General features: G+C 35.5%; 1 protein-coding gene across 4 annotated transcripts in view; it reads left to right on the top strand.

Moving 5' to 3' along the window:
* Positions 1-25,530, top strand: part of ZNF385D (zinc finger protein 385D) — a 711,674-nt gene that overhangs the window by 663,327 nt on the left and 22,817 nt on the right. For all 4 annotated transcript variants that reach the window (XM_032259519.1, XM_032259525.1, XM_032259511.1 and 1 more), the window contains exon 5: positions 25,043-25,276. In XM_032259519.1, coding sequence (XP_032115410.1) covers positions 25,043-25,276 — 234 coding nt within the window. The remainder of the gene's footprint in view (positions 1-25,042; positions 25,277-25,530) is intronic.

Here is a 25,530-nt window from a genome sequence, read left to right as displayed (position 1 = left end):
AAAAAAAAAAAAAAAAAAAAAAATTTGTTTGTATTTCTTTTGTGAAACAGTATTTTGAAGTTTGTTTGTTTGTTTTTTAGATGGAGTTTTCAGTCTTATCGCCTAGGCTGGAGTGCAGTAGTGCAATCTCGGCTCACTGCAACCTCTGCCTCCTGGGTTCAAGTGATTCTCCTGCCTCAGCTTCCCAAGTAGTTGGGATTACAGGTGTGAGCCACCACACCCAGCCAATTTTTATATATTTAGTAGAGACCACCATGTTGATCATGCTGGTCTCGAACTCCTGAACTCAGGTGATTCACCTGCCTTGGCCTCCGAAAATGCTGGGATTACAGGTGTGAGCTCCCACGCCTGGCCGATATTGCCTCTTTAGCTTTTTAGCTTGCTTGTGTAATGTATTACTTATGTAATGTATTCCTGTTGCCTTGTATAACTTGAACTCTGTAGCTTTTAAATTTTATTTTCATTTGTCTCTTAGCTTGCTTTATGTTTTTATCTGTAGCCTCCTTAAAGTTGCTATTACTTCTACCATTATTCTCAACATATTTTAATGTCAACTTTTACCCCTAAAATGGTATCTAGGTATTTACCTACCTGCCTACCTATTTAGCTATTTCTAAGTTATATTTCTTCTCTTGACTTACTTAATTGCAAGTAACATCATTTATGCCAGGGTCTGCTCTGAAGTGAATCCGTCACTCTTCCAGTTGGTTCTATGATGATGTCTACATACTCACTGCATACTTAGTAAGGCCTCTGGAGACTAAATTCTGGCTCACAAAAATATAGCCTGAGAAATTCTAAACACTAGAGAATTCTATTTTCTGTATCTCTAGGAAAAAAATAGAAAAGAGATTAAAATTAGAAAAAGTAGTGTTTAGTTTTGCATATGACATCTCTAACAAGCAAGCCATGTGGAGTTTCTAGTCTAAGGGATTATTTGTGTATATTTTGCTATTGAACATGATGATAATGTGCCAAACTGTCAAACTTCAGCCATGAAAATATTATAAACAACCAAAAGAATTAAGTCACATATAAAATTTTTATTAGGCAACTATTATATATTAGCTATCTACTTTTAGCTATCATCTAAGAACTAGAAAGTCACAGGAAGGCTCCAAGCCAGATACTTAAGTGCTCAGAGGTTAAAAATAACATTAATAAGGCCACAGATGTGTTCTGTCCAAGCTTCAGCAGCAAACAGCTTTGCTGGACATTTGTAGCCATCCAATAAGCAAACTCTCAAAAGACCATCCGCATCCTCTCCATGAGCATTTGAAATATACAGCTACAAGTTGATAGTGTATGATTTCAACTGGATAGAGGCCTAATTAGTTGCTGTGCAAATTTGAAGGCAATTAAGTTACTATTTAACATTTGGTCCAACATGAATAATTTGAATTTATAACATCTTTACTAGAATTGCTGTCTTAAATAGCCTGCTTTGAAATTAAAACAATTTCAAAGAGGAGGGTTTTTTGTTTGTTTGTTTGTTTTTTTTTTTTTTTTTTTTTGAGATAGAGTCTAGCTCTGTCAACCAGGCTGGAGTGCAGTGGTGTGATCTCGGCTCACTGCAACCTCCTCCTCCCAGGTTCAAGTGATTCTCCTGTCTCAGCCTCCCAAGTAGCTGGGATGTGGCATCTGCCACCATGCCCAGCTAATTTTTATAATTTTGTAGAGACAGGGTTTCACTGTGTTGGCCAGGCTAGTTTCGAACTCCTGACCTCATCTCGTGATCCTCCTGCCTTGGCCTCCCAAAGTGCTGGTATTACAAGCATGAGTCACCACTGCACCTGGCCTCATAAAGGAGTTTTAAATATAAAAAAATTCAGATATTCTAAATGTGAAGACTAACAACAACAAAAAAATCTTCAAAATGATTTCAAAGATGAAAGGCAGAGAGTTTTCTTTCATTTTGCATTCCTTTCTCACCTCAATTCCCTAAGATACCATATGTAATAGGAAATGTACATTGTGGTCTTGGCACTGCAATGCAGAGCATGTGACTTTATGTGAATTAATTCAAGTCTCTCAACTTTTGTTTCTACATTTTAAAAAGAGGCAAAAATAGATTCTGCTTTGATTGTAAAGAATTTTGTGGAAATGAATGGGTAGAAAAAAACATTTAGCATATTGTACAGTGCTAAACAAATCCTAGAGATTATTAAGGCAAACAACTTAATATTTTTCTCACGACAGAGAAAAAGCTGAGACGAGTCTTCTGGGGACTAGTTCACATTTTCAGTGGCCCTAATTAATTGCTATTTTCTGTAGAAAGTTCTACATTATGACCCCAAATCAAATTAGAAAACCATTAATTTTAGAGATTATGACTGCTCTAATAAGCATCTTTATTGTATCTCTCTTCCTTAAAATAATCTGTAGTGGATAGAAAATGATATAAAATATTTTTTACACATATACAACAAAAAGCCCATATACATAAACAATTGAATGTTCATTAGAGAACCAATTCATTGTAGTTTTATCATGAAATTATATAGAAAGATTTCATTTCCAAGCTGAATGCAATGTAATAATTTTTTTTAATTAATTGCTTTATTTATGTTCTTCCTATTGATGTACACAGCTTACATGCATGTTACGAAAGGTTCATACTGAATATAATTTAGCATAAGCAAAGTTAAATGACAAATACTCATTATCCACCAACTGCTTTATGGGCCTTTATATATTTTTTGACACAATCTGGCATCTGTGAAATAGTTACACAAAGAATTAGATTAGGGTATCTGAATTTTAAGCAGATATAAAAACCAAAAGCAGTCTTCTCCAAATTTACATTAGTCATTCATGCAGGCCAGGGCATATGACACTAAACAATACTTGAATTTTATTTTTTTCTGGCACTGAGAAGAAAAAAAAGATGGTGTTACTGGAAGAGCATCTAAGCATGAAACTGAGGTCAAGCCTGAGTCTTTGGAGAATTCTTATGTAAACAGCATTAACAGAAACATGGACACAAAAGAGCAAGCTTAACATTCAGAGTAAATTGACTGAGAACTCAGAAAATTTGACAGATGATTTAGCAGCAGCCAATAATATTAGTGACATGGGCTGATGCTTGCTGCACTCTAGGTCATAAAGCGACAACATGGGAGGTTGTAAGTGATCAGTCTGGGACCTGGAACAGAATTTCATATTCCTAGACTTACAGAGTAGAGGCCCACTAACGTGGGGGCTGGGTTCTAAATTCTTCATACAAGGTGAAAAATTGAATATTATCTTAGCTACCCTTGAACATATCTGAGGTGGCAATTTGGAGCAGATATTTTGTCTCTCTTGAATGCCCAACTGGTCCATGTTTCATCAAGCAACATAATAGTTTGTGATACGTTTGTCAGGTACAAGATAAGATAGTTGTTTTGTGATTATGGGCCATGTTGTTTAAAACTAAACTGTCCTCAGTGTGGTGGAATACTTTCTTGAGAGGGATTGAGAACTCACTGAGTGTAGGGCATGTCCTGACTGTCCATCTTTTGCTGATTATACAATATTGTCCACACTATTTAATTTGATTGTCTACACCATTTATATTATTTTTTTGCATTTATATGATAGTATAATATTTCACTCTACTCTTCTCCTCTTTCCCTGAAACAGAGATAATTAAATAACACTAGATTCAATTATCCATCCAGTCAGCCACATAATAAGTACTTTATTGAAGCACTTACCATATTCTAGATATTGCCCTTTTGAGATTGACAATTGGGGAAAAGATGAGTAATTAAAAAAATAATTATGGTAATATAATTAATACCAAAATAGCAATATAGACAAGGTGTTATGAACCTAAAGAGAAGGAATCATCGCACTCCTGTCCTGACATTTGTGTTGAACCTTGGATCAAAGGCTCACGCTTCCAGCAGAACAGCCCAAATAGCACAGCAGCTGGCTTAAACAGCACTTAAATAGCATAGCGGCTGTCTCCTATCTTGAGACTTCTGAAATCCACCACTGTATTGACATATGAGTTAATATTCATAGAACCTGTGCTCCCCTACCTTCCCAGGTGACAGAAGGCAGCATTTGGTTGTGCTTCCTCATAGTAAACTAGAAACAAAGGAGCTAGAATGTAAGAGAAATTTTCACAACTTACTAATTTTTAAAGTAACAGCTGTATAAAGATATAATTCATATACCATAGAATGCACCCATTTAAAATGTACAATTAACTGGTTTTTAGTATTTTCAGAATTTTTAATCATCACCACTGTCAAGTTTAGAACCCTGCAAGGAAACTCCATACTCATCATCAGTCCCTCCCCATTATCCATGGACTCCCTCTCCACTCATTACCGCTAATCTACTTTGTGTTTCTCCAAATTTGCCTATGTTGGATATTTTATATAAATAGAATCACACAATATCTGGTATTTTGTGGCTGATTTATTTTATTTAGCATAATGTTTTCATGGCTCAGCATGATACAGTTTTGCCATGACTTCATCTCTTTTTGGTACAGAATAATATTCCTTTATAAGGATATACCAAATTTTATTTATCCTTTCATCCATTGGTGGAGCATCATCCATTCATAATGCTGCTATGAATGTTTATATACAAGTTTTTGTGTAGACATAGGTTTCTATTTATCTTGGGGATGTGTAAAACTGGGCAGCAGTGGAATTTTTGGGTCATATTATAACTGTGGGTTGAACATTTTCAGAAGCTGTCATACTGCTTTCCAAAGTGACTTAATAAATTTATTGGCTACTATGCTTTAGATTGTCCTCAGCTACTAGGTGAAAATTTTCTTATATAGATTCCCTGGGTCGACACAGCAGGTAGGTTCTTCATAGGACTAATTGAAAAAAAAATGTTAATATGTATTTTTACTCAATTATGATGTTTCTGTAAAAATGAAATTATAAAAAGAATAAACAAAGTATAACTACTAAATAGTTCTAATAATGTATATAAAATCCATTTAGGTATAGAACAAGATTTAAAGAACCATATTTAGTGCATTTTACTTATGGGTTTAAAGAGAAAACAGCTTCATCTCTTTCTTCCCTTCCCTTCCTTCCCTTCCTTCCCTTCCTTCCCTTCCTTCCTTCCTTCCTCCTTCCCTCCCTCCCTCTCTCCCTTTGCCTTGCCTTGCCTTCTTTTCTCTCCATCCCTTCCCCTCCCCTCCTCTCCTTTTGACTTCTTTTCTTTTTGAGACATGGTATTTCTCTGTCACCCAAGCTAGAGAGCAGTGGTGTGATCTTAGCTCACCGCAGTTTCGACATCCTGGGCTCAAGCGATCCTCCTACCTCAGCCTCCCAAATAGCTGGGACTACTGATGCATGCCATAATGCCTGGATAATTTGCTTTTTTTAAAAAAAAATAGTATCGGGATATCACTATGTTGCCCAGGCTGGTCTCATACTCTTGGACCCAAGTGATTCTCCTGCCTTGGCCTCCTAAAGTGCTGGGATTACAGGTGTGAGCCACTGTGCCCAGCCCCTCATCATCTGTTTCTTAACCTTGAGTTACACTTCCTAGGTTTTATATAGTTACTTCATGCCTGGGAGTTTAAATTCTTCTGCAGTCGTTTCGTCCTGCATCACTAGTTTTTATCTCAATATTTTTTTCAGCTCCTTAATGTTTTGTTGTTGTTGTTTCCCTTAAGCATCTCAGGAACGTTTTTTCTGGACTACGTTACCCCTTTCTGTCTGACCTAGCAGAATGAAAAAAAAAAAAAAAAAAAAAGGTCTTGACAATAATGCCTTGATATAATTCCTGGCACAACTTTCCAAATATAGAAAGTAATTTTCCACAATTATCCTAGCTAATTTAGCTTTTGGCCTTTGAAAACACAAGGGTTAGTGCAGAATTACTTGTGTGTAATTCATAAATTAACTTATTAATCACATCTTTAGAAACTCTGTGGATCTTACAGCTGAGGATTTTAAATAAAATCCTGTTTTTCAGAGCATCATGATAGTTTAGAGCTGGAAGGATGTCGGAAATCATGTAATAAAATTTGTCATTAAAATAATCATAACCACTCTCCTTAAATCACCTAGTTAAATCACACTTGAATGAAAGAATGCAGTAATTTTAAAGATATGAAAAATTATTTCCATGCAAATGCAATCACACACTAGTGTTGGGTCTTCCTCTGCCTCCTCCTACTGTTTATTCTTTCTTCCCAAGAAACACTTTATTTTCTGGGTTGTTTCATTCATTCATTCATTCAAGAGATATTTATTGGGAATCTATTATGTTTTGGTAACCATTCTAGATGCTAAGGATCAACAGAGAACAAAACAACTCAAAAACTCTGCCCTTGTGGCTTTTACATTCCAGTAGGGGGTCATCAAAAATAATCAATCCTATATTGTTATATATTACACAGTATGTTTGAATATGATAACTGCAATGGAGAAAAAAAAGGCAAGAAAGACAAAGGGGAATTGCAGGGATGGGTAGAAAGGTAGCAATTTTATCCAGAGTGATGGTATAACCTCACTGAGTAGGTGACAGTCTTAAAGATGGTAAGGGGATGAGTAGGTATCCAGATGGGTGGCACAACAAACTCAAAGTTTCTAAGCTGAAGCATGCTTGGAGTGCTTGAAGGAAAGCACAAAGGCCAGTGATGCAGTGTGGTTGTTAGACCAGGAATGAAAGAAAGGGTAGAAAGAAAGTCAGCTAGATAATGGAGGACCAGATCACAGAAGAACTTTGACCACTGCAAGGAAATTTGCTTGAAAAAATTATAGATATAAAATTTGCATAATGTAAAATTCACTATTTAACCATGTTAAAGTGTACAAACAGGAAGTCTTTACTGTATTCACAGTGTTATACAATAACTGCAGCTCTCTAATTCCAGAACATTTTCAGCACCGTGAAAAGAAACCTTGTATTTCTTAATTCCACCTTTCCTCCTTTCTCCCATTCCATGGCAACCACTAATCTACTCTTTGTCTCTATGGATTTTCTTATTCTGGATGTTTCACATAAATGGAATCATACAATGTATGGTATTTTGTGACTGATGTCTTTCATTTAGCATAGTGCTTTCAAGGTTCATCCATGTTGTAACAGGTATCAGTACTATATTTTTTTGTATGGCTGAATATATATTCTATTTATAGAAATACTATATTTTATTTGTCCACTTACTCATTAGGGTTGTTACTACCTTTTGACAATTATGAATACTGCTGCTATGAGTATAAATATAAGTTTATGTTTATACATATATTTTTAATTATTTTAGATATATATTTAAGAACATTTCTAGGCCATATAGTAACTTTCTATTTAACTTTTGAGAAGCTACTACATTTTTCTACTGTGACAGCACCATTTTATATTACCACCAGTAACTTTTGAAGATCTCAATTTCTCTGCATTCTCACTGAAACTTGTTATTTTTAATTTAATTTTTTTTATTATCATGGCCATCCTAGTGGTTGTGAAATGGTATTTCCCTGTGGTTTTGATTAATGTTGAGCATCTTTTCATGTGTTTATTGGATCATTTATACACCTTATTTCAAGAAATGTCTATTGAAATATTTTGCCCATTTTTCGATGGGGTTGTTTGTCTTCATATTGTGGATTTTCAAGAGTTCTCTATATATAATCGATACTAGACTTATCAGATACCTAATTTACAAATATTTTCTCCCATTTAATGGATTGTTTTCTCACTTTTTGATAGTGTTTTTGACACAAAAAATTAATTTTGATACAATTCAACTTAATCTATTATTTATTTTGTTCCTTATGCTTTTATTTCCATTTTAAGAAACCATTGCCTATTAAAAGGTCACAAATATTTATACCTATCATTCCTTCTAAGAGCATTAGTTTTACCTCCTGCATTTACGTTACTGATCCATTTTCAATGGCATATGGTATGAGGCAGCGGTCCAACTTTATTTATTTATTTATTTATTTATTTTTTGCTTGTTTATACTCATTTGTCTTAACATCATTGTTGAAAAGACTATTCTTTTCCCATTTAATGGCCTTGTCACTCATGTTAAAAATAAATTGGCCACAAATGTATGGGTTTTCTTCTGGACTCTCAATTTTCTTTCATTGATCTATATCTATCCTTATGCCAAACTATTTTCATTACTTTAACAGTTTTTAGTAAGTTTTGAAATCAAGAAGTATGAATCCTCTAACTTTATTCTTCTTTTTCAATATCATTTTGACTATTTAGTATCCCTTTATTTTTATATACATTTTAGGTCAGCTTAGTTATTTATATTAAAAACTCAGTTAAGGTTTTAATAGTGATTTCATTGAATATGTGGACTAATTTAGATAGTACTGCCATCTTAATAGTATTAAGTGTTCTCATTGTTCAACACCCGCCTATGAGTGAGAACATGCGGTGTTTGATCTTCTGCTCTTCTGTCAGTTTGCTGAGAATGATGGTTTCCAGGTTCATCCATGTCCCTACAAAGGACCCAAACTCATCGTTTCTGATGGCTGCATAATATTCCATGGTGTATATGTGCCACATTTTCCCTATCCAGTCTATCGTCGATGGGCATTTGGGTTGGTTCCGGGTCTTTGCTATTGTAAACAGTGCTGCAATGAACATTCGTGTACACGTGTCCTTATAGTAGAACGATTTGTAATCCTTTGGATATATACCCAGTAATGGGATTGCTGGGTCAAATGGAATTTCTATTTCTAGGTCCTTGAGGAATCGCCACACTGTCTTCCACAATGGTTGCACTAATTTACACTCCCACCAACAGTGCAAAAGTGTTCCTATTTCTCCACATCCTCTCCAGCATCTGTTGTCTCCAGATTTTTTAATGATCGCCATTCTAACCGGCGTGAGATGGTATCTCAGTGTAGTTTTGATTTGCATTTCTCTGATGACCAGTGATGATGAGCATTTTTTCATATGTTTGTTGGCCTCACGTATGTCTTCTTTTGAGAAGTGTCTGTTCATATCCTTTGCCCACTTTTGAATGGGCTTGGAAATAGGGGAGGGAGGGTGGGGGGTGGGGAGCTGGGGAGAGATAGCAAGGGGAGAAATGCCAGATGTAGGTGATGGGGAGGAAGGCAGCAAATCACACTGCCACGTGTGTTCCTATGCAACAATTTTGCATGTTCTTCACATGTACCCCAAAATGTAAAATGCAATAAAATAAATAAATGGGAAAAAAAATAGTATTAAGTATTCCAACCATCAAACATGGGCTGTCTTTCCATTTATTTAGGTATTCTTTTTTTTTTTCCCCAACATTGTTTTGTAGTTTTAGTCTTACACTTTGTTGGTTAATTTATTCCTAAGAATTTATTCTTTTTCATCCAATTGTAAGTGAAAGTTTCCTTAATTTTAGATTGTTCATTGTTAGTGTATAGAAATTCATTTTGGGTTTTTTTGGTGAATATTTTAAGGTTTTCTATGTATACGATCATGTCATCTATGAATAGAGGTAGTTTTACTTCTGCTTCTCTAATCTGGATGTCTTCCCCAACCCCAACCCCCCTGCTTAATAGTTCTCTGGCTAGAACTTTCAGTACAGTGATCAATAGCAACAGCAAGAGTTAACATTCTTGTCTTGCTCTTGATCTCATGGGGAAAGCTTTTGTTTGGACATTAGTTTTTACATGGGACAAAATTGAAAGCCATTGTGGTATTTGGAGGAGAAGAGTGATGTGATCTAACCTCTATTTTGAAAGAATGTTGCTGCCTTTTTTATGTTTTAAATGATTACAGTTTGTAAACAGAAGGATAGAAACCTTGATAAATTTAACCAGTAGGTATTAGAAATCTGACACGGTACGTTAAACTTAAATTACCTAATAATATTACTACACAAAACTGTTTAATGCATATATCTCTACTCTAAGTGTTATAAAATTATTTCAAAATAGAATATATAGTTTTCTAGTCATATGCATAGTTTTAGCAATATTTATGCAGAAATAAACAATATATAATTGATGCAATGTCCTATTAATATTATGCAATTTTTAATACTTAGCTCTTTACAATCAAAGATAATATTTTCTACCAAGTGGCAAAAATAAACTTTAATCTTGATGCTGATAATGGCTTTGTCAACTAATAGCTATATGATTCTAGCATGTGACTTTATATCAATGAGCTAGTTTTCTCCTTCATAAAGAACTTTAATGTTTTTCTCACGGTATTGTACCAAGGATAAAAACAGAGAAGTGGATACAAAATTTATTTGAAAATCAAAAAGAACTAAAGAAATGTAGGCTGCTACTACTATCTTGCAACTTTTAATTTTTTTCTGTGCATTTTTTAAATTTCGTAACTGTTTGTGTTTACCTTTGAGATAATGAATTGTTATACCTGATAGCCGATTCATATAACAGTAATGGTGTTTAGCTAGATTGTTGGACTAACTTGAGAAAGCCACTTTATTTGAAGGATATTTTAGAAGAGCAAAAAATAATGAGACATAAAAGTAGCTAAAGAAGTAGTCTTTATCTTATTTTGAGTGGGGCATAATCTATCCTTTTAAGTGGGCTATGTAGCATATATCTTGCAAAATAGATAGTAGACTACTTGGCATTTATTATTCATTTGCATGTTTCAGTGATGTTTATAAATCAGAATTTATAAATCATCATTTTTGGTAACACCTTTTTTATTAGCATCTCAGAAATCTTAACAGGATATAACCTTCAATAGAAACAGAGTACCTGTGATGATAGTACCTTCAAAGATAGAGAAGGATTTCATCCAAGTTTTATTGATTGGTTCATCATATTGATCCATCTTGACTGACTGATAAAAATGTCCCTTAAAAGGAGAAGAGTAAGAGACACGTGTCTTATTCACCCTCTTAAATTACAGATTTATAGAGAGAGATATTTTGTGAGCTTCTCCTTTCTAGTTCTGTCTTATCTTGAAAAAAAGTTAATAAGCAAATACAAATAATTTCTATCTCATTCAGATCTATTCAATTTAAGTTAATTAAACTTCCAGGATGAGGAAACATTTATTAACTCAGATTGACAAGTCAGCCAGAAAGGCAATTGTTACCGGTGTTGAAATTATATTCTGAAAGTTAGGTCACAGTAGAATTTTTCTAAGTGTTAAAGAAAAGCAAATGATACACACTGGAGGCAGCTGGGGGTGGGTAGGTGAGAGACAGCCGGGGGTGAGGAGGGAGGGGAGGGGTGGGAGGTATCACATGGGGAGAGATGCCAGATATAGTATGGACCTAAAGTAAAATAAATAAATTTTTTAAAAAAAGCAAATGACTACTGAAATTATGATATTGCAGTGCCAGAAATGCATATATCATGTGTTGTGTGTAACAAAATACATAATTTTTTTCAATGTCTAAGCATTCTTCAAGAATTCCTCCAACACTTAGAATTATGTGTGCACTTGAATTATCTAAGTGAATTTGTTTTGGTAAAAAGCATTGTATTTTTATAACACTGAGTCCTATCCTGGGATGTTGTATTGATGAGCTTCTGAGAAAAGATGATTTCACTGAACTAAATCATACAGTTCAATTCCATTAACCAGTCTGCCCAATCCTTGATCACTTTTCTTTATTCCCCAGCAAATTGAAAAGAAGTTTTTAATTTGCCTTCTCTAGAAATGTCCTCAATTAGGGGTGACTTATGGAAGCAGATTGAAATCTCAAAGAAAGAAATACATACGTACATTTCTTATTTATATTCATTCTTTCTTTCAGTTAGTTATTTTGTTTTTATTGAGGTGGAGAATGGGTAACTTGAACAAAACAGCGGGAAGAAAAGCGTGAGCCCTCACCGTCTTTGCCCAGTTTCCTAATGTGTGGTCCAGAACCATAAAATAAAGCACAAAGCCTCTAGATCCACAGCTACCATCCATTTCTTTGCCTCTCCTCCTCTTCTCTGGAGGAGCAAGTAGTGACCGTGAGCACCCTCCTCAATAAAACCATGACAGCCAGGTCCAAGGAGGTAAGGCTGTCATACTAAAAATAACTTGACAAGGTCAGCACATTGTCTGCCTGCCATGGTCTCAAGCTGAGTCCTTAGATACCCCGGGACCTGTTTCTTCTCACCCAGCTTGCCTTCTGGCTCTGACTTCTTTCCCCAGCCCTGTGAATTGGCTGTTGTGTCCTGGCTGTGATCTTGACCGCTTGGCAACAGCTTTCCAAGTATCAGGCTTGATTGGTTCTCTGCCTCACACACTCTCTGTCCACTCAGACATTTGACTCAACACATTCAGTCCTAGACCGCTAGCATTATTGGCTTGGCTTCTTCCCTCGGAAAGAAGAATCTGCCAGTAATGATGTGAACAAAATTAGTCTCACATCTATGGTAAGGCTTTTTCCTTGCTAGAGAAGCCTTTTCAAAAGAACCTACTTTTGCTACAAAGCATATTTATAGATAACATGATACACAAGAAATAAGAGCTTACGTACCAAGAAAATTAACCTGTTTTTAAAACATTATCTATAAAGAAAAACAATATACTCACAGCTCTAGCTTTTAATTTTCACAGTAGGGTTGTTGTTAAAAGTAACAGAAATATTGATAATAAAAACAGCTATACAAATATGTATCCTAAATAAAACAATGACTCTTCTAAAGCTTAATTATGAGTTATCTTTAAACATTATCTTATCAAAATTAATGGTGACATTTCAGAACTTCAATTTGAATTAAATGGGCTCTAATATGATGTTGTGATTTAACTCATGTAACAAGATCGCAATGCGTGAAATAAAATAAAAATGCCAGCACCCTTTGAGAGATCAGTCACATGGGATTAGATTTCTGGTTTTTTTTTTTTTTTTTAGCTATAAAAATATTTAGCATTTTACAGCATTAGAGTGGCCAGTATGGATGGTTTCAGAAATAATACAGATTTATTTTGAAATTAATTCTTAGACCGTATACTTTATTAATACAAAACTGCCTTAAAACATATTTAAAGTCTTGAATTAAAAATTGATTGACAGAACTAACCAATAAGTTGTTTTTTCTAAAATATATACCTAAATAATTAGATGGGAAGTTGTTTAATGCTAAAAATAGTTTTTAAATGAGGCCTAAGAAAATAAAAATTGTTATTCCATATCATTTAGAAAAAAAGAGATTGACTTTTTTAAAATGTTTAAAATAGTGCTTTGATGAAATGGTGATACAATTATAATGAACGTATTCTCAAATGTGAAAAGAATAATACACAGTTTGGCAAATTTTTGTGCAAGAGGCAGTCTGCTGTAGTTTGGAATTTATGGAGCTATGTGATAGCTAATGAGAATAATAGGAGAGATACATTTGGAATTTCATGAAAATCTAGTTTATATAGTTTCTGAAGATGAAAAGGGAATCTTGGCTTCTGGGAAACAGGTCCGTTGGCTTTGCTGGGAAAGAGACACATTTGCTCCAGAATTATCGTATTATTTTCCAAGCAGTTCTAACAATTTTTCAGTGGGCAACCTTTCTGTAAATAATGAGGAGACTTTTGATTTCTCCTATTCTATATTAATTTGCATGTTTTCTCTACTTTTTATGTGTCCTCTAGCTCTTAAAAAATTATCTTAACTGAAACATATTAACACAACATGGAACTAAACTACTTTGGAAAGAGAAATTCTATCAAGTAACCATTGTATTATGTGATGATTCCCCTTTTCCTTCCTTCTTTGCAGAGAGAAAAATAATAATATATTGCTGTTTCAAGTGAAATGACTGATAGTTTTTGTCTTAACTCTGCTTGCAGTTAAAACTGAATGCTCAAGAGTTGCTGAAAAACTATTGGTTAAAAAATTTTCTCAATTTTTGTAATTTTTCTTACTTCTTCTTCTATACTTCCATCCTCTTTGCCAACCATTTTCAATGATTCATCCAGTAGAATTCACTCCCTGAAAATCCCTTCTCTAGTCTCCAGAAATATGAAAAAATATTTAATCTAGATGTCTGAGCAATGTACTGTGGCAAGTGAATATTGGTATATTTCTGTTGATTACATCATGGTGTCTTTCTGGTGATTAAAACATTTTCTGCATAGCTAATCTATGAAACACTAACATTGTAATGAAAAATGATAAGTATTATAAGTCTTCCACATACAATAAAATGTCTGAGTCCAGATGGGATACTGTTCTAAATTATTTCCATATTAAATATTTTATCATTACGCCCTCCATTGTGGGAGCTTGTTTTCTTATCTTCAAGAAAGCTCTGTGGTACAAAAAAACTAAAGAGCTGCCAATCGTTTCTTCATTTTTATTATATGTGCTGCCTAACACGATTCTAGACCAAGGATTTGTGTCCTAAGTGACTTGGCATGACTATCTTCACATTTCTAAAGTCCCTACACATTCTAAGTCACCAGAGGTAAGCTTTCTCTCACTTTTTGCTCAACTTCAATTAGTAAAATCTTTCAAGATTCATGATTTATCGTGTCGTAATTTTAATAGTTAGATATCATGGATAGTGAGGACACAAGACAAACCCTTACTTTTAACCTGAAGCACATAGCCAGCAGGAAGAAGGCCATTACTATGTATGTTAAACAGATAAACTACCAAAAGCAAGTACTGAAAACCATGCCTTGATTTCTTGCCAGATTTCAAACTGAGTTTCCAATACACAGTTCTTCTAATTAATGAAACAGAAACTGTTACTGTAGCATGCAGTACTTTTTTCCTCTGAAACCTCTTGGAACAGGGGTGCTACCATTCATAGATTTTAGAGGACTTTTTTATTTTTCATTCTGCTTTACTGGAGAAAAAATAAAATCTCTATTAGAAGCATGAAAAGGTAGTTTCCTAATCGAGTGGTGTCCAAATCATTTAAAATACCTTCAGAATAAATTGAGTTTCTTTTTGTCTTTCTTTTTCTTTCTCTTTTGTATTATTTTGAAACCCACAAATTTTGATAAAACTCACCCATTTGTCTTGGTGCTTATCAATTGTATGTACAATAGCCAGACCCACTCAATTAACTAGAACAAGGCCAACAATCTTGCCTTCTGAGGAACTTAGGTTTCGATTAATTTACTTTGGCTTAAATTATATTTGGAGAGGACGAACTGTGCTTTATAATAAATATCTGTGAGCAAAGTAGAAAATTAATTCCTTTAGAAATATACAAACTCTAACTTAGGGAAGTAAAAGTTTATTCTTACAAAAGAAACCCTGGTTTAACTGCTCAATAGAAGGTTAATTAGGCTCCCATCATTATTTTTCTCTGCTCCAAAGATCAGAATGTGTCTCTATCCTTCCTCATTTGTTATCAAAAAGGGCATATATATCAAAAAGTGCATCTCTTTTATTACTATTATTATACTTTAAGTTCTGCGGTGCATGTGCAGAGCATGCAGGTGTGTTACATAGGTATAAATGTGCCATGCTGGTTTGCTCCATTGATGACTGTGTCATCTACATTAGGTATTTCTCCTAATGCTGTCCCTCCCCTATCCCCCCACCCCCTGCTATCACTCCCCTAGCTCCACACCCTCCGACAGGCCCAGGTATGTGATGTTCGCCTCCCTGTGTCCATGTGTTCTCATTGTTCAAAACCCCCAAAAAAGTGCATCTTTGAAAAGAAGTGTTCATTGTTTAGGCCAGGCATGGTGGTTCATGCCTGTAATCCCAGCATTTTGGGAAGCCGAGGAGGGCGGATCACTTGAGATCAGGGATTCCAGATTGGCCTGGCCAAAATGGTTAAACCCTGTCTCTACTAAAAACACAAAAGTTAGCTGGGCATGGTGGCACACCCCTGTAATCCCAGCTACTTGGGGGGCTGAAACAGAAAAACCACTTGAACCCAGGAGGCAGAAGTTGCAGTGAGCTGAGATGGTGCCACTGCACTCCTGCCTAGGCAATAGAGTGAGACTCTGTCTCAAAAACAAACAAACAAACAAACAAAAAAATATATGGAAAAAAGAAATGAAATGTTCATTGATTAAATAGTGTCTAAAATTTTTTAAAATATTTTTTTCTAATTTTTTCTAGATTTCCCTCTTAGAGCACCTAGATTGTCTTGGCTTGCCTGGGATGTTCCAATTTTAGCACTGAAAGTCCCATGTCCCAGGAACTCCCTCAGTCACAGGCAAACAAGGACACTGGTCACTCAATCTCTCATTTCCCTCTTCTTGCATTCAAGACTTGCTATTTAAATAACATTTAGCTTTACAGCTGAGACCAGTTAATCTAAACCGGAAACTAATTGGCAGATCTGTCAGTATTGGTTCTTGAAGTGTGGTTCTTAGATCAGCAGCAGCAGCAATACCTGGGAACTTGTTAGAAATGCAAATATTCAAACCTCGCCGTATACATACTGAATCAGAAACTCTGGTGCTGGGGCTGGGGCTGGGCAGTCTGTGTTTTGTCAGACTCTTTGGGTGATTCTAATGCATACTAAAATTTCACAATGACTAGTTTATAGTAATAGGATTCTTTTTGACTCATGAAAGTTCCCCAACATCTTGGCCCCATCATAGGTATATGTTGTGAGAGTCAAAGGAGCATAAAGAAAAGAATGAAAGAAATATTGTTTGAAAAATTGTTAGAGGAAAGTGATTAAGGATGAAAACTTAGTTTAGGAGGTCAACAATATGCTTTTTTATTGCTAGGCCAATTTTCAGTCTAGCACCTACCTGACAGGGATATATAACTCCAGCTTTTAAAAGATAAGCAAATGCCTAACAAATCTGATGGCAGCAGCATCCATGTTTATCAATTACCAACTATCTAGCAGACACTGTTCTAGTTATGTTATGGAGTATATTTATATACTATATGAGAGAATATAATCCTCATTGACTTAGAAATTAAGGCACTGACATGATAAACATTGATATAGATTGCTGAGGTGATTGTTACCAACTAAGGACAACGCTGTGATATTAAATTATGCTAAAAAGACATGGAGGCTTCTTCCCCAGAATGAGTCCCTAATTTATGGATTCTAAAGAAAGGAAAAAGGGCAATTTCCCTGGTAGAGGGAAAAAGTAATGATACTAACTCTAATCAGCTTATCTCTGTTTAAATAGAGACCTTGTATTCTGAGGGCGAGCTTACGTCAAGCCACCTGACCAGTCTTGTAACCACTGTGAAGATGAGCAGTGTTTGAGAACACAGCCGGTGTCTCCTAGGATACCTTTCAGAACCAGCCGCCCAAATCCCACATTGAGCACACAGAAGAGTTTGGCCCTTACACACATGCACACACACACACGCACACACGCACACGCACGCACACACACGCACACACACTTAAATTCGGAAGTTTTACAGAAAGTTTATATTTTTGTCTTTTACCAATGTAATAATCAAAGCATCTGGTAAAGCTGGACATGTCCCGAGTACTATCATTGTCAGTTGGCCTGCTTCACTCATTCACATCTGTCTTTTTCTGCTGGCTTCTTTCTTTTCAGGTTGTGGGGGAGACCCACTGTCTAGAGAGAATACACGCTTTGGCTTGGTGAAATCCCAGGTTAATCTAGAAAGTCCATTTTGAGGTTAAGAGCATTTCAGAGATGGGGAGGTTGACGATCTAACATAGGTCTCAGCTTTGGCTGGCCCAGTATTTGATCCTACTTACCTTCTTTAGGGGACTGGACAATTCCTATTGAGACTCTGCTTCAGGAGCCACTGCTTCTTTCTCCCGCGTGATCTGATTACCCTGCCCCCTTCTTTATCTCATTAGCTCAACCCTCAGCTGCCTAACCCAAGTCAGGGTGTCTGACCTGGTCCTGATTATCACCTCTTTTTGGGGCTTCTGCAACTGTGCTCTGTCCTGGCAACCTGATTCTCCAGTCTGTTTACCCCAAAATTTGAATGAGTAAGAGGAATGGCCTAAATTTTGGATAAAATATCCTACAAAATGAAAGCATTCTAACATTGCCCTCTCAAATCACATGATCTTTGTAGAAAATGGCCAGTCCATATGAAACTAAAAATTGATATTTGGCATCAAGAGGGAAATCCAGCCAGGTGTAGTGGCTTATGCCTATAATCCTGGCACTTTCGGAGATCAAGGTGGGTGGATCATTTGAGGTGCATTCAAAACTCTGCCTCTACTAAAAATACAAAAAAATTAGCTGAGTGTGGTGGTGTTTGCTTGTAATCCCAGCTATTCAGGAGGCTGAGGCAGGAGAATCACTTGAACCAGGAGATGGAACTGGCAGTGAGCTGGGATCGCACCACTGCACACCAGCCAGGGTGACAAAGCAAGGCTCCATCTCAAAAAAACAAAACAAACAAACAAAAAAGGGAAATCCAGAAGTTAAATTTTTTAAATGGGATCTGCCTCTGCTTTAATATTTTTCATTAGAATAATTTGTGGTCTGATTTGCATGTAATGTATGTAGCACATAGTGAGTTCAACAGATACCATTATCTTGGTATATGAATCTATCCTTGATGTAATTGCCTCAAACAGATAATAAATTAGACAGCTTTGAAAATCATCTCAAAGGTTTCAGTTCAATATTTTTGTTTTGAAAATTTAAAAATCTTCTTTCTAAAATTTTTAATGCATAAAAGACATGGGAAATTTACTTCATATAGTGTAAAGGTAGAAAGAAATACTCTAGTCACTCAATCCCTTAGAACATTAGAGCATCATGCAGGCTACGATGGGGAAGAACTTGTCACTTGATTAAAATTATACGTGATTACTTTTTGCATGGAACTTCCAAGTCACAGACCATTAGAGATGCAATGAAATCAGTTTGAAGTAAAATTCATTTTTCTAATATTTTCTGGTAATATTTCTTCCAGCTTATTCTTCTCAAGAAGAGTGAATTCACTATTCCCTCCACTCTTATATGAGTCCTATTACTCTTGCATATACAACTTATACTGCATTTAATTTTTACCTCCTGTGATTAATACAGGGTCCTATATATGGAAGCTGTCCTGTAAAACAGAATCCCAAAATTTTCAGGGCCAAGAGTACAAATGGAGACTATATGCCATGTATCTAAATAGGTATCAAGTTTCACCTAGCAACTCCACACTCTGTTCCCCAAGAATTGCCCTTGTGACATGGAGAATAATGAATCTCCTCACCTGAATCAACCTTGAGCCTAGTAGTGAAGCAGATTTGCAAGAACAAAGTGGAAGCTGAGCCCAAAGCCAGAACTTCTGGCTGGTGACTGGATGCACCCAAATCGGGTACCCTGCAAAGTGGAGGGGAGCACTTGATTTCTCCCCAATTTGGTGGCCTTGGGATTTCTAGGCAGCTTAAGATACTTCTACAGCTATACCACTCTAGCAGATGGGAGTGTGGAATTTAGGGTAGGGGGTCTTTTTCTGCATAGACATACATTTTAGTGATTTGGGGGTGTACAAAATGTGGCCAAATGTGTACAAAAACAGCCACTCTTTCTCTGGTTTCCAGGTAGAAGCTGTGATATCTTATAACCTCTTAACACATGCATACTTATACACGGATATACACATATAGCCATACATGCACATGCATACACATAGACACAGACACACTCATAAGTGTACACATGCTCTCTCTCTCTCTCTCTCTCTCATGAACTCTCAGCCTCTGTACTCTGGCCTTTGGGACACCCAATTCAATTCTCACTTCCCTTTCCCATAATTCCTGTCTGTTCAATTGGTTACAGAATCCTGTAGAAACTTTTTTTATTTTACAAGAAAAAAAATACACAAATAAGGGGACTTTTAAGCATAGCCCAGTGCAGAGGCCATTCCAAACTGAGTCTGAGAGTACAGTACTGTGCTCAATAAATGTTAGTTAAATAAAATAAAATTGGTAGAAAAGAAACCGCCAGGAATAATTTCTAAAGGCTGGGATTTTTTGGTCAGAAGCACCTTTTTATACTTGAGAATGTCAGCATATTTATGAGGAAGCAGCTGTTTTCCTCATTTGCTAGCAAGTCTGAGTGAGACTTAAATTCACATAGCAAAGAACAAAATACATCCGATGGATTTCTGAGCCTTCCATCTACAGGAAAACATGATGAGCATCTTTGGGTTATTACACTAATCCCTGTTACCTGAGAGGAAACTCTAGTAACCCACCTATGGTTTTCCACTTGAGTTATGAAGTCTGTAACCAGAGGAATCAATTTCTTGCCCAGACCATGTAACTTGGCTGCTTCGTGTTACTATCCAAAATTCAAGTGTTGATATTTTTTGGAATCCTTCCTTATGCTTTATGGATTTTTTAAAAAAGTATTTACAGCATTTTTATACAAGATGAAGGTCACATATGGGCCACTTTGAATATTGACATTTCCTTTTACTCTCAACTGAAGTCCCATTCCACAACACATTAGCATTCTGTTTTGCTGCCAAAGCCAAATAGTGACAGTTGCAATAATGAATATTTGCTACAGGGTGCTGGCAGAAAAATTGCGCAGAAATGCAAGCCCAAACCATCTCAAATCTTTCTCTTCTCACTGAATTTCACCCATTATTTTTAACTCCTTGTCACATGTATTGTTCCACAGCCTTTGGTTGTGTACTGCAAAGAAATTTGAATCAGGCTTTGGGAAACTATAAGAAAAGTGAATCATTTTCCTAGTTTCGCATCTATTGGGGGGAAAAGAAGGTGCAATGAAAGCCTATGGTTTATTCTTACCATACTGCACATGAGGTTAGTTGAGAGGTATAGGTTTTCTTTTTCTGTGCTCCTTCTAAATGGTTTTGAGCAACTTAATACCTTAGCATAATGGATGTTTGGATATACATCACTGACTCTAGCCTGGGCCATGCTTAGTTTCCTGTATGGTCAAATGTTTAAGATGTTATCTTTCATCATGGATAATAAATCAAGAATAATTCAAATTATCTTATGAAAACTTAAATTTTAAGGAATAAATAAATGAAGAGCACATGCAACGGAGCCAAACTGTGTTCAAATCATTGTGTTACCTGTTGGCAGCTCTGGCATTGGACAAGTTCCCGAATTTCTCCATACCTCAATTTTTTTGCTATGATGATAATACAAATGTTGTGCACCTCTTGTTTTTTATGAGGATTAAATGAGTTAATACTTGTAAATACTTTAAAAGTGCTTCCATCATGATTAGCTATTATTGTTCATTTATTCATTGTTTTCTTTTGATATTTAGTGAGTGGCCATTTCATCGCAGTATAAGTGCAAGCATATGGCAAGGAACAAAGCAGATTAAGAATTATTAAATTTATAATAACAGTTATTACTTCAAGCCTTTATGGGATGTCTTATAAACAATTTTTGCCACAAAGTACATGATCTATGTTTATTAGCCTTCTTATCCCCAATGGCTTGGGATAGAACTTAGCAAAAAATAGTTGCTTAATAAATGTTTATGAAATCAAGTTTGAGTGCATGAGTAACTGCAGGTAAAATAATAAGCACTAGATCTGGCACTGGGAGATGCAACGTCAAGTCTTAGTTACTATCTTAGAGCACTATGTGACTTTGAGAAATTTACTGAAACTTCTCTAAAAATTAAGAAAACTATGGGTCCTTTCTGACTATGATTCTACAAATTAACTTGAATGATGCACCATTTGTTGACTGGTTGTAATTCTGCTTTTCTTAAAGTAATAGACTTTAATTTTAGAATGTTAAGATTTGCAGAGAAGGTACAAGAATATATCAGAAAGTTCCCATATACCCTGCATCTGTCTTCTCTTATTGTTAACATCTCACATTAATGTGGTACATTTGTCACAACTAATGAATCAATATTCATACAATATTATTAACTAAAGCCCGTTATTTGATTTTCCAAGTTTTTACCTAATGTTCTTTTGTCCTAGAATCTCATCCAAGATCCCACATTACACTGAGTTCTCATATTTGCTCCTCTAGACTGTAATAGTTCCGAACACCTTCCTTGTTTTGATAGCCATGCTAGTTTTGAGGAGTACTGGTCAGAAATTTGATAAATGTCTTTACATTTAGGTTTGTTTTCTGTTTTTCTCATGGTTATACAGGGATTACGGAAAGGAAGACCACAGAAGTAGTTTTCATCACATCATGTCAAGGGTATATCCTGTTAACATTATCATTCATTTAAGATTCTATTTTAATGTGTGGATAATAATTATTTATAACTGGTAATTTAATGTACCATATTAAAGAAAGCATCTTTGCTATATGCAATTTTGTATGCATTGTATACAACAGTTGACTTTCTTTGAACAAGCCATAATCCTAACATATATTTACCTTACTTTCTTGGTTTAAAAAAACACTCCTTTATCACTTGAAACAAAGGTAAGTGGAAAATCCATGACTCCTTATAAATTAATAGTATTTCTATCTTTATGGAGTCAAAATCTACATATTAAATTTAAGATAAAAAATATAACTTGGTATTTCTTTCACATTAATAGATGCTTAGACAATAACAGATATATGCTTAGCTATGCGGTTAAATAAAAGTATTCCACAAAGTAGATGCATCAGAAGTTGAGTTTTTATATTAATTCCCCTAAGCCTGTCTCATGCAAGGAACTTGCCTTAAGAAATGTTAATACTTTACTAAGCCCTAGGCATAGCGAATCTGATGTCTCTAATCTTCTGTTGTCTTTGGTATAAATGAACATTATCCTCTGGGGTCAAAGAAACACCAATGTAGATGTCACAGGAATCGGAAGATTCATGATTTTGTTTATTCTATGTTTTTGTTAACAAATTGCACTATAAATAGGAAAGTTAGTTTAGGATTACTATGATCTATACTATGTGACATTTTCAAATTAAGACGAAATAAACAAGTCAATCCAGAGGAAAGGTTGTTAGAGCAGGGTATTACTAGGGAGATCTTTACCATAGTAGATTTCCATGAAGTAAATACCCACAGTATCCCACCGGCTTTAGTGTGTGGCCACACTAAGTTTAAATATAATATCTGTATTTACAATTGTCACTCCTGGTAGAGCTAGTCCTAAGAACAATTTAGTGGTTTTAGCCCACTGCTGCTTGTGACCTTACCATGGAGAATCACAGTCATGGCCAAGAGTATCATTCCCAACCTTTTTTTTTTTTTTTTTTTTTTTTTTTGCCTCAAAATCTGATTTACTTGTTCCATGAAATGCTTTGCTCTGGCTCACAATATACTACTTTTGTGACTTTGGGAAATTTTCTTAACTTCTGGAATTTTCTCATTTTCACAGCTCTATACTGTGGAATTACTTTATAAATACATACGATTTATACAGCATAAAAAATGGAACAGTTTTCTAAGTATATACAATTAAGTGTATAAAACACTTAGCAAATTAGCTATTTGTTGTTTATTCACAGATGCCTGTATACATGCTTTCAAACAATCATTTCTGGTACAGCAGGGGCAATAAACAGCTGTGGCACCATCTTAAAGGTGTCATTTTTATCCCCTCTCTAGGTTCTCTGATAAATTTTTTGGCTGTTACTTCATATTTTAATGATGAATCTTTAGCAGGCAAATAAAAACTAATCACGCAGTGGACTTTTCAGTATGCAAGGGAATAAATGTAATCTAGTGACAAAACTTGGTGTTAGGGTAATTTTGCTTCTTTTTCTCTAGCCATGAGACACGATTAGCGGCATGATTTTGAAAACTCGGTTGGTAAATGTTCTTTATAACACTGAAAGGGACTTACTTGATGATCTTAGCAGCTAAATAAGTGATTGAAAGTGTGTGAAGTGTCAGGCAAAGGAAATAAGATCCAGATGAATTCTTTTATACAACAGCCTTTAAACAAGGATTCATTTCTCTTTTTATTGACTAATGTTTCTGATGCCATATTTAGAAAGCAATAAAAAACCTCACCCCTATTCCCACACCTATGCCTGGATGAAAGGAGATATCCCAGTTAAGAGTCATTCTGTAGCTGCAGTCGACTCTTGATGGTAAGGAACCAACAGGAAGTAAGTGTTTATGCAGACAACACTTCATTGCAGACAGACCACTGATCCTTATATCCATGCCAAGTCTCTTTATCATGAACTTTTCAATGTAGCATTAGATAGTGACCATAGCAGTATATGGAATTAGAGGCAGTTTCAATAACAGATGTAGCTGGAGAGGCAGGCTTGGAATATTTTGGAGAGGAAGTTAAGGACCAGCTGGGAGACAAAAAAGTAGTATATGTGTAGATAGGATATGAGTGTAGAACTTATTTGCAATTTGTTATTGAGTATGGCAAACATTGCTAACATAACAGTGATTAGTGTACTTCGAAGGGGAGCTGTGCATACCCAAATAAAGTTAAGACAGGGTAGTTTTACTTTGGAGATTGATCTCTCCAGATTTAGCATCAGAGTTTAGAGCCAGAAGGGTTCTAGGATTACAGTGCATCAACATTTTCATAATCGACTAACTCTTAAAACAATGTGACAAAAGTACGATGTTGCCATTCTGTGAATTCCTTGTGAATAGTGGCTATTGATATCTGAATATTTTTGCCACAAACTCTCTGCATACAGCCTGGTACAGGGCATGTATTTAATAGACATGCTAGACTAGAATTCTTCTTATTTTAATATTGATGATTTTTGTACTTTGTGTTGAATTGTACCTTTTTGTAAATAGAGCAATGATTTTCTGAACTGTTGATCTGGACAAAGCAATTATGGCATCAGTGTTCTTTTTTTTTTTTTTTTTTTTTTTTGCGTAAGCACTTGCAAAAGGATCTGTATCTGTTTTTTAATAAACAAAGAATGCCAGAAGTAAAATAGACAAGTAGTCAAGAAAAAGTATCTTAAAAGCATTTATCTTTGATTTTGATTTTTTTAAGTCTAGAAAAAGGCATGTAGAAATATATATTGAGACAGTGCAATATATTATACATATTGTTGTACTAAGGATATGTGTTAACAAGAGAAATTTGTGGATGTTTATCCCATGGAATATTTTTAACTTGTGTTTATATAGATGTTCAAGAATCATGTGAAAGTGTTATTTTAGTACATGAAATTAAATACGGTCATCAATGTAAATTTTCTTATGAGATGATTGATGCAGCCTTCACATACAGCAATTGCTAACTGCTCTTATTATAAGCAGAATGCAATGTTCTCATTCCTGAATAGGGAAAGATAATACCACTGTTTTTCCCCTCCTTTTTTCTGTGTTATTTTGAATACAGACGGTACTGCAGGGACACCAGCAATATCAACAACGACAACTGTGGAAATTCGCAAAAGCAGTATCATGACAACTGAGATCACCTCTAAAGTGGAAAAAAGCCCCACGACAGCCACTGGCAATAGCTCATGTCCTTCTACTGAGACCGAGGAAGAAAAGGCAAAACGACTTCTTTACTGTTCGCTATGCAAGGTTGCTGTCAACTCCACCTCGCAGCTGGAGGCACACAACAGTGGTGAGATGCAGCGATTTCTTTTTTGTTTCTACAGCTCTGCAATTATCTTCCTCTGAATAGATTAGATCTTTTGCAGCAGGGGACAAAGAGGTGGAGGGAAACTGGCAATTATTACATGGAAATCATTAACCATTAAAAAATACAAATGACAAGCAAAGTGTCATTTATATAGGGGTAAGGGGTAGTTTCCAAGGGTTGCAGGCCATGGTGTGTGTGTGTGTGTGTGTGTGTGTGTGTGTGTGTGTGTGTGTGTG

The sequence above is a fragment of the Sapajus apella genome, unplaced genomic scaffold, assembly GCF_009761245.1.
Source record: "Sapajus apella isolate SASKATOON/1434 unplaced genomic scaffold, GSC_monkey_1.0 scaffold4, whole genome shotgun sequence".
In the NCBI taxonomy this organism is placed as follows: Eukaryota; Metazoa; Chordata; class Mammalia; order Primates; family Cebidae; genus Sapajus; species Sapajus apella.
The sequence above is the reverse complement of the archived record's forward strand: the minus strand, read 5'-3'. Positions and strand labels throughout refer to the sequence as shown.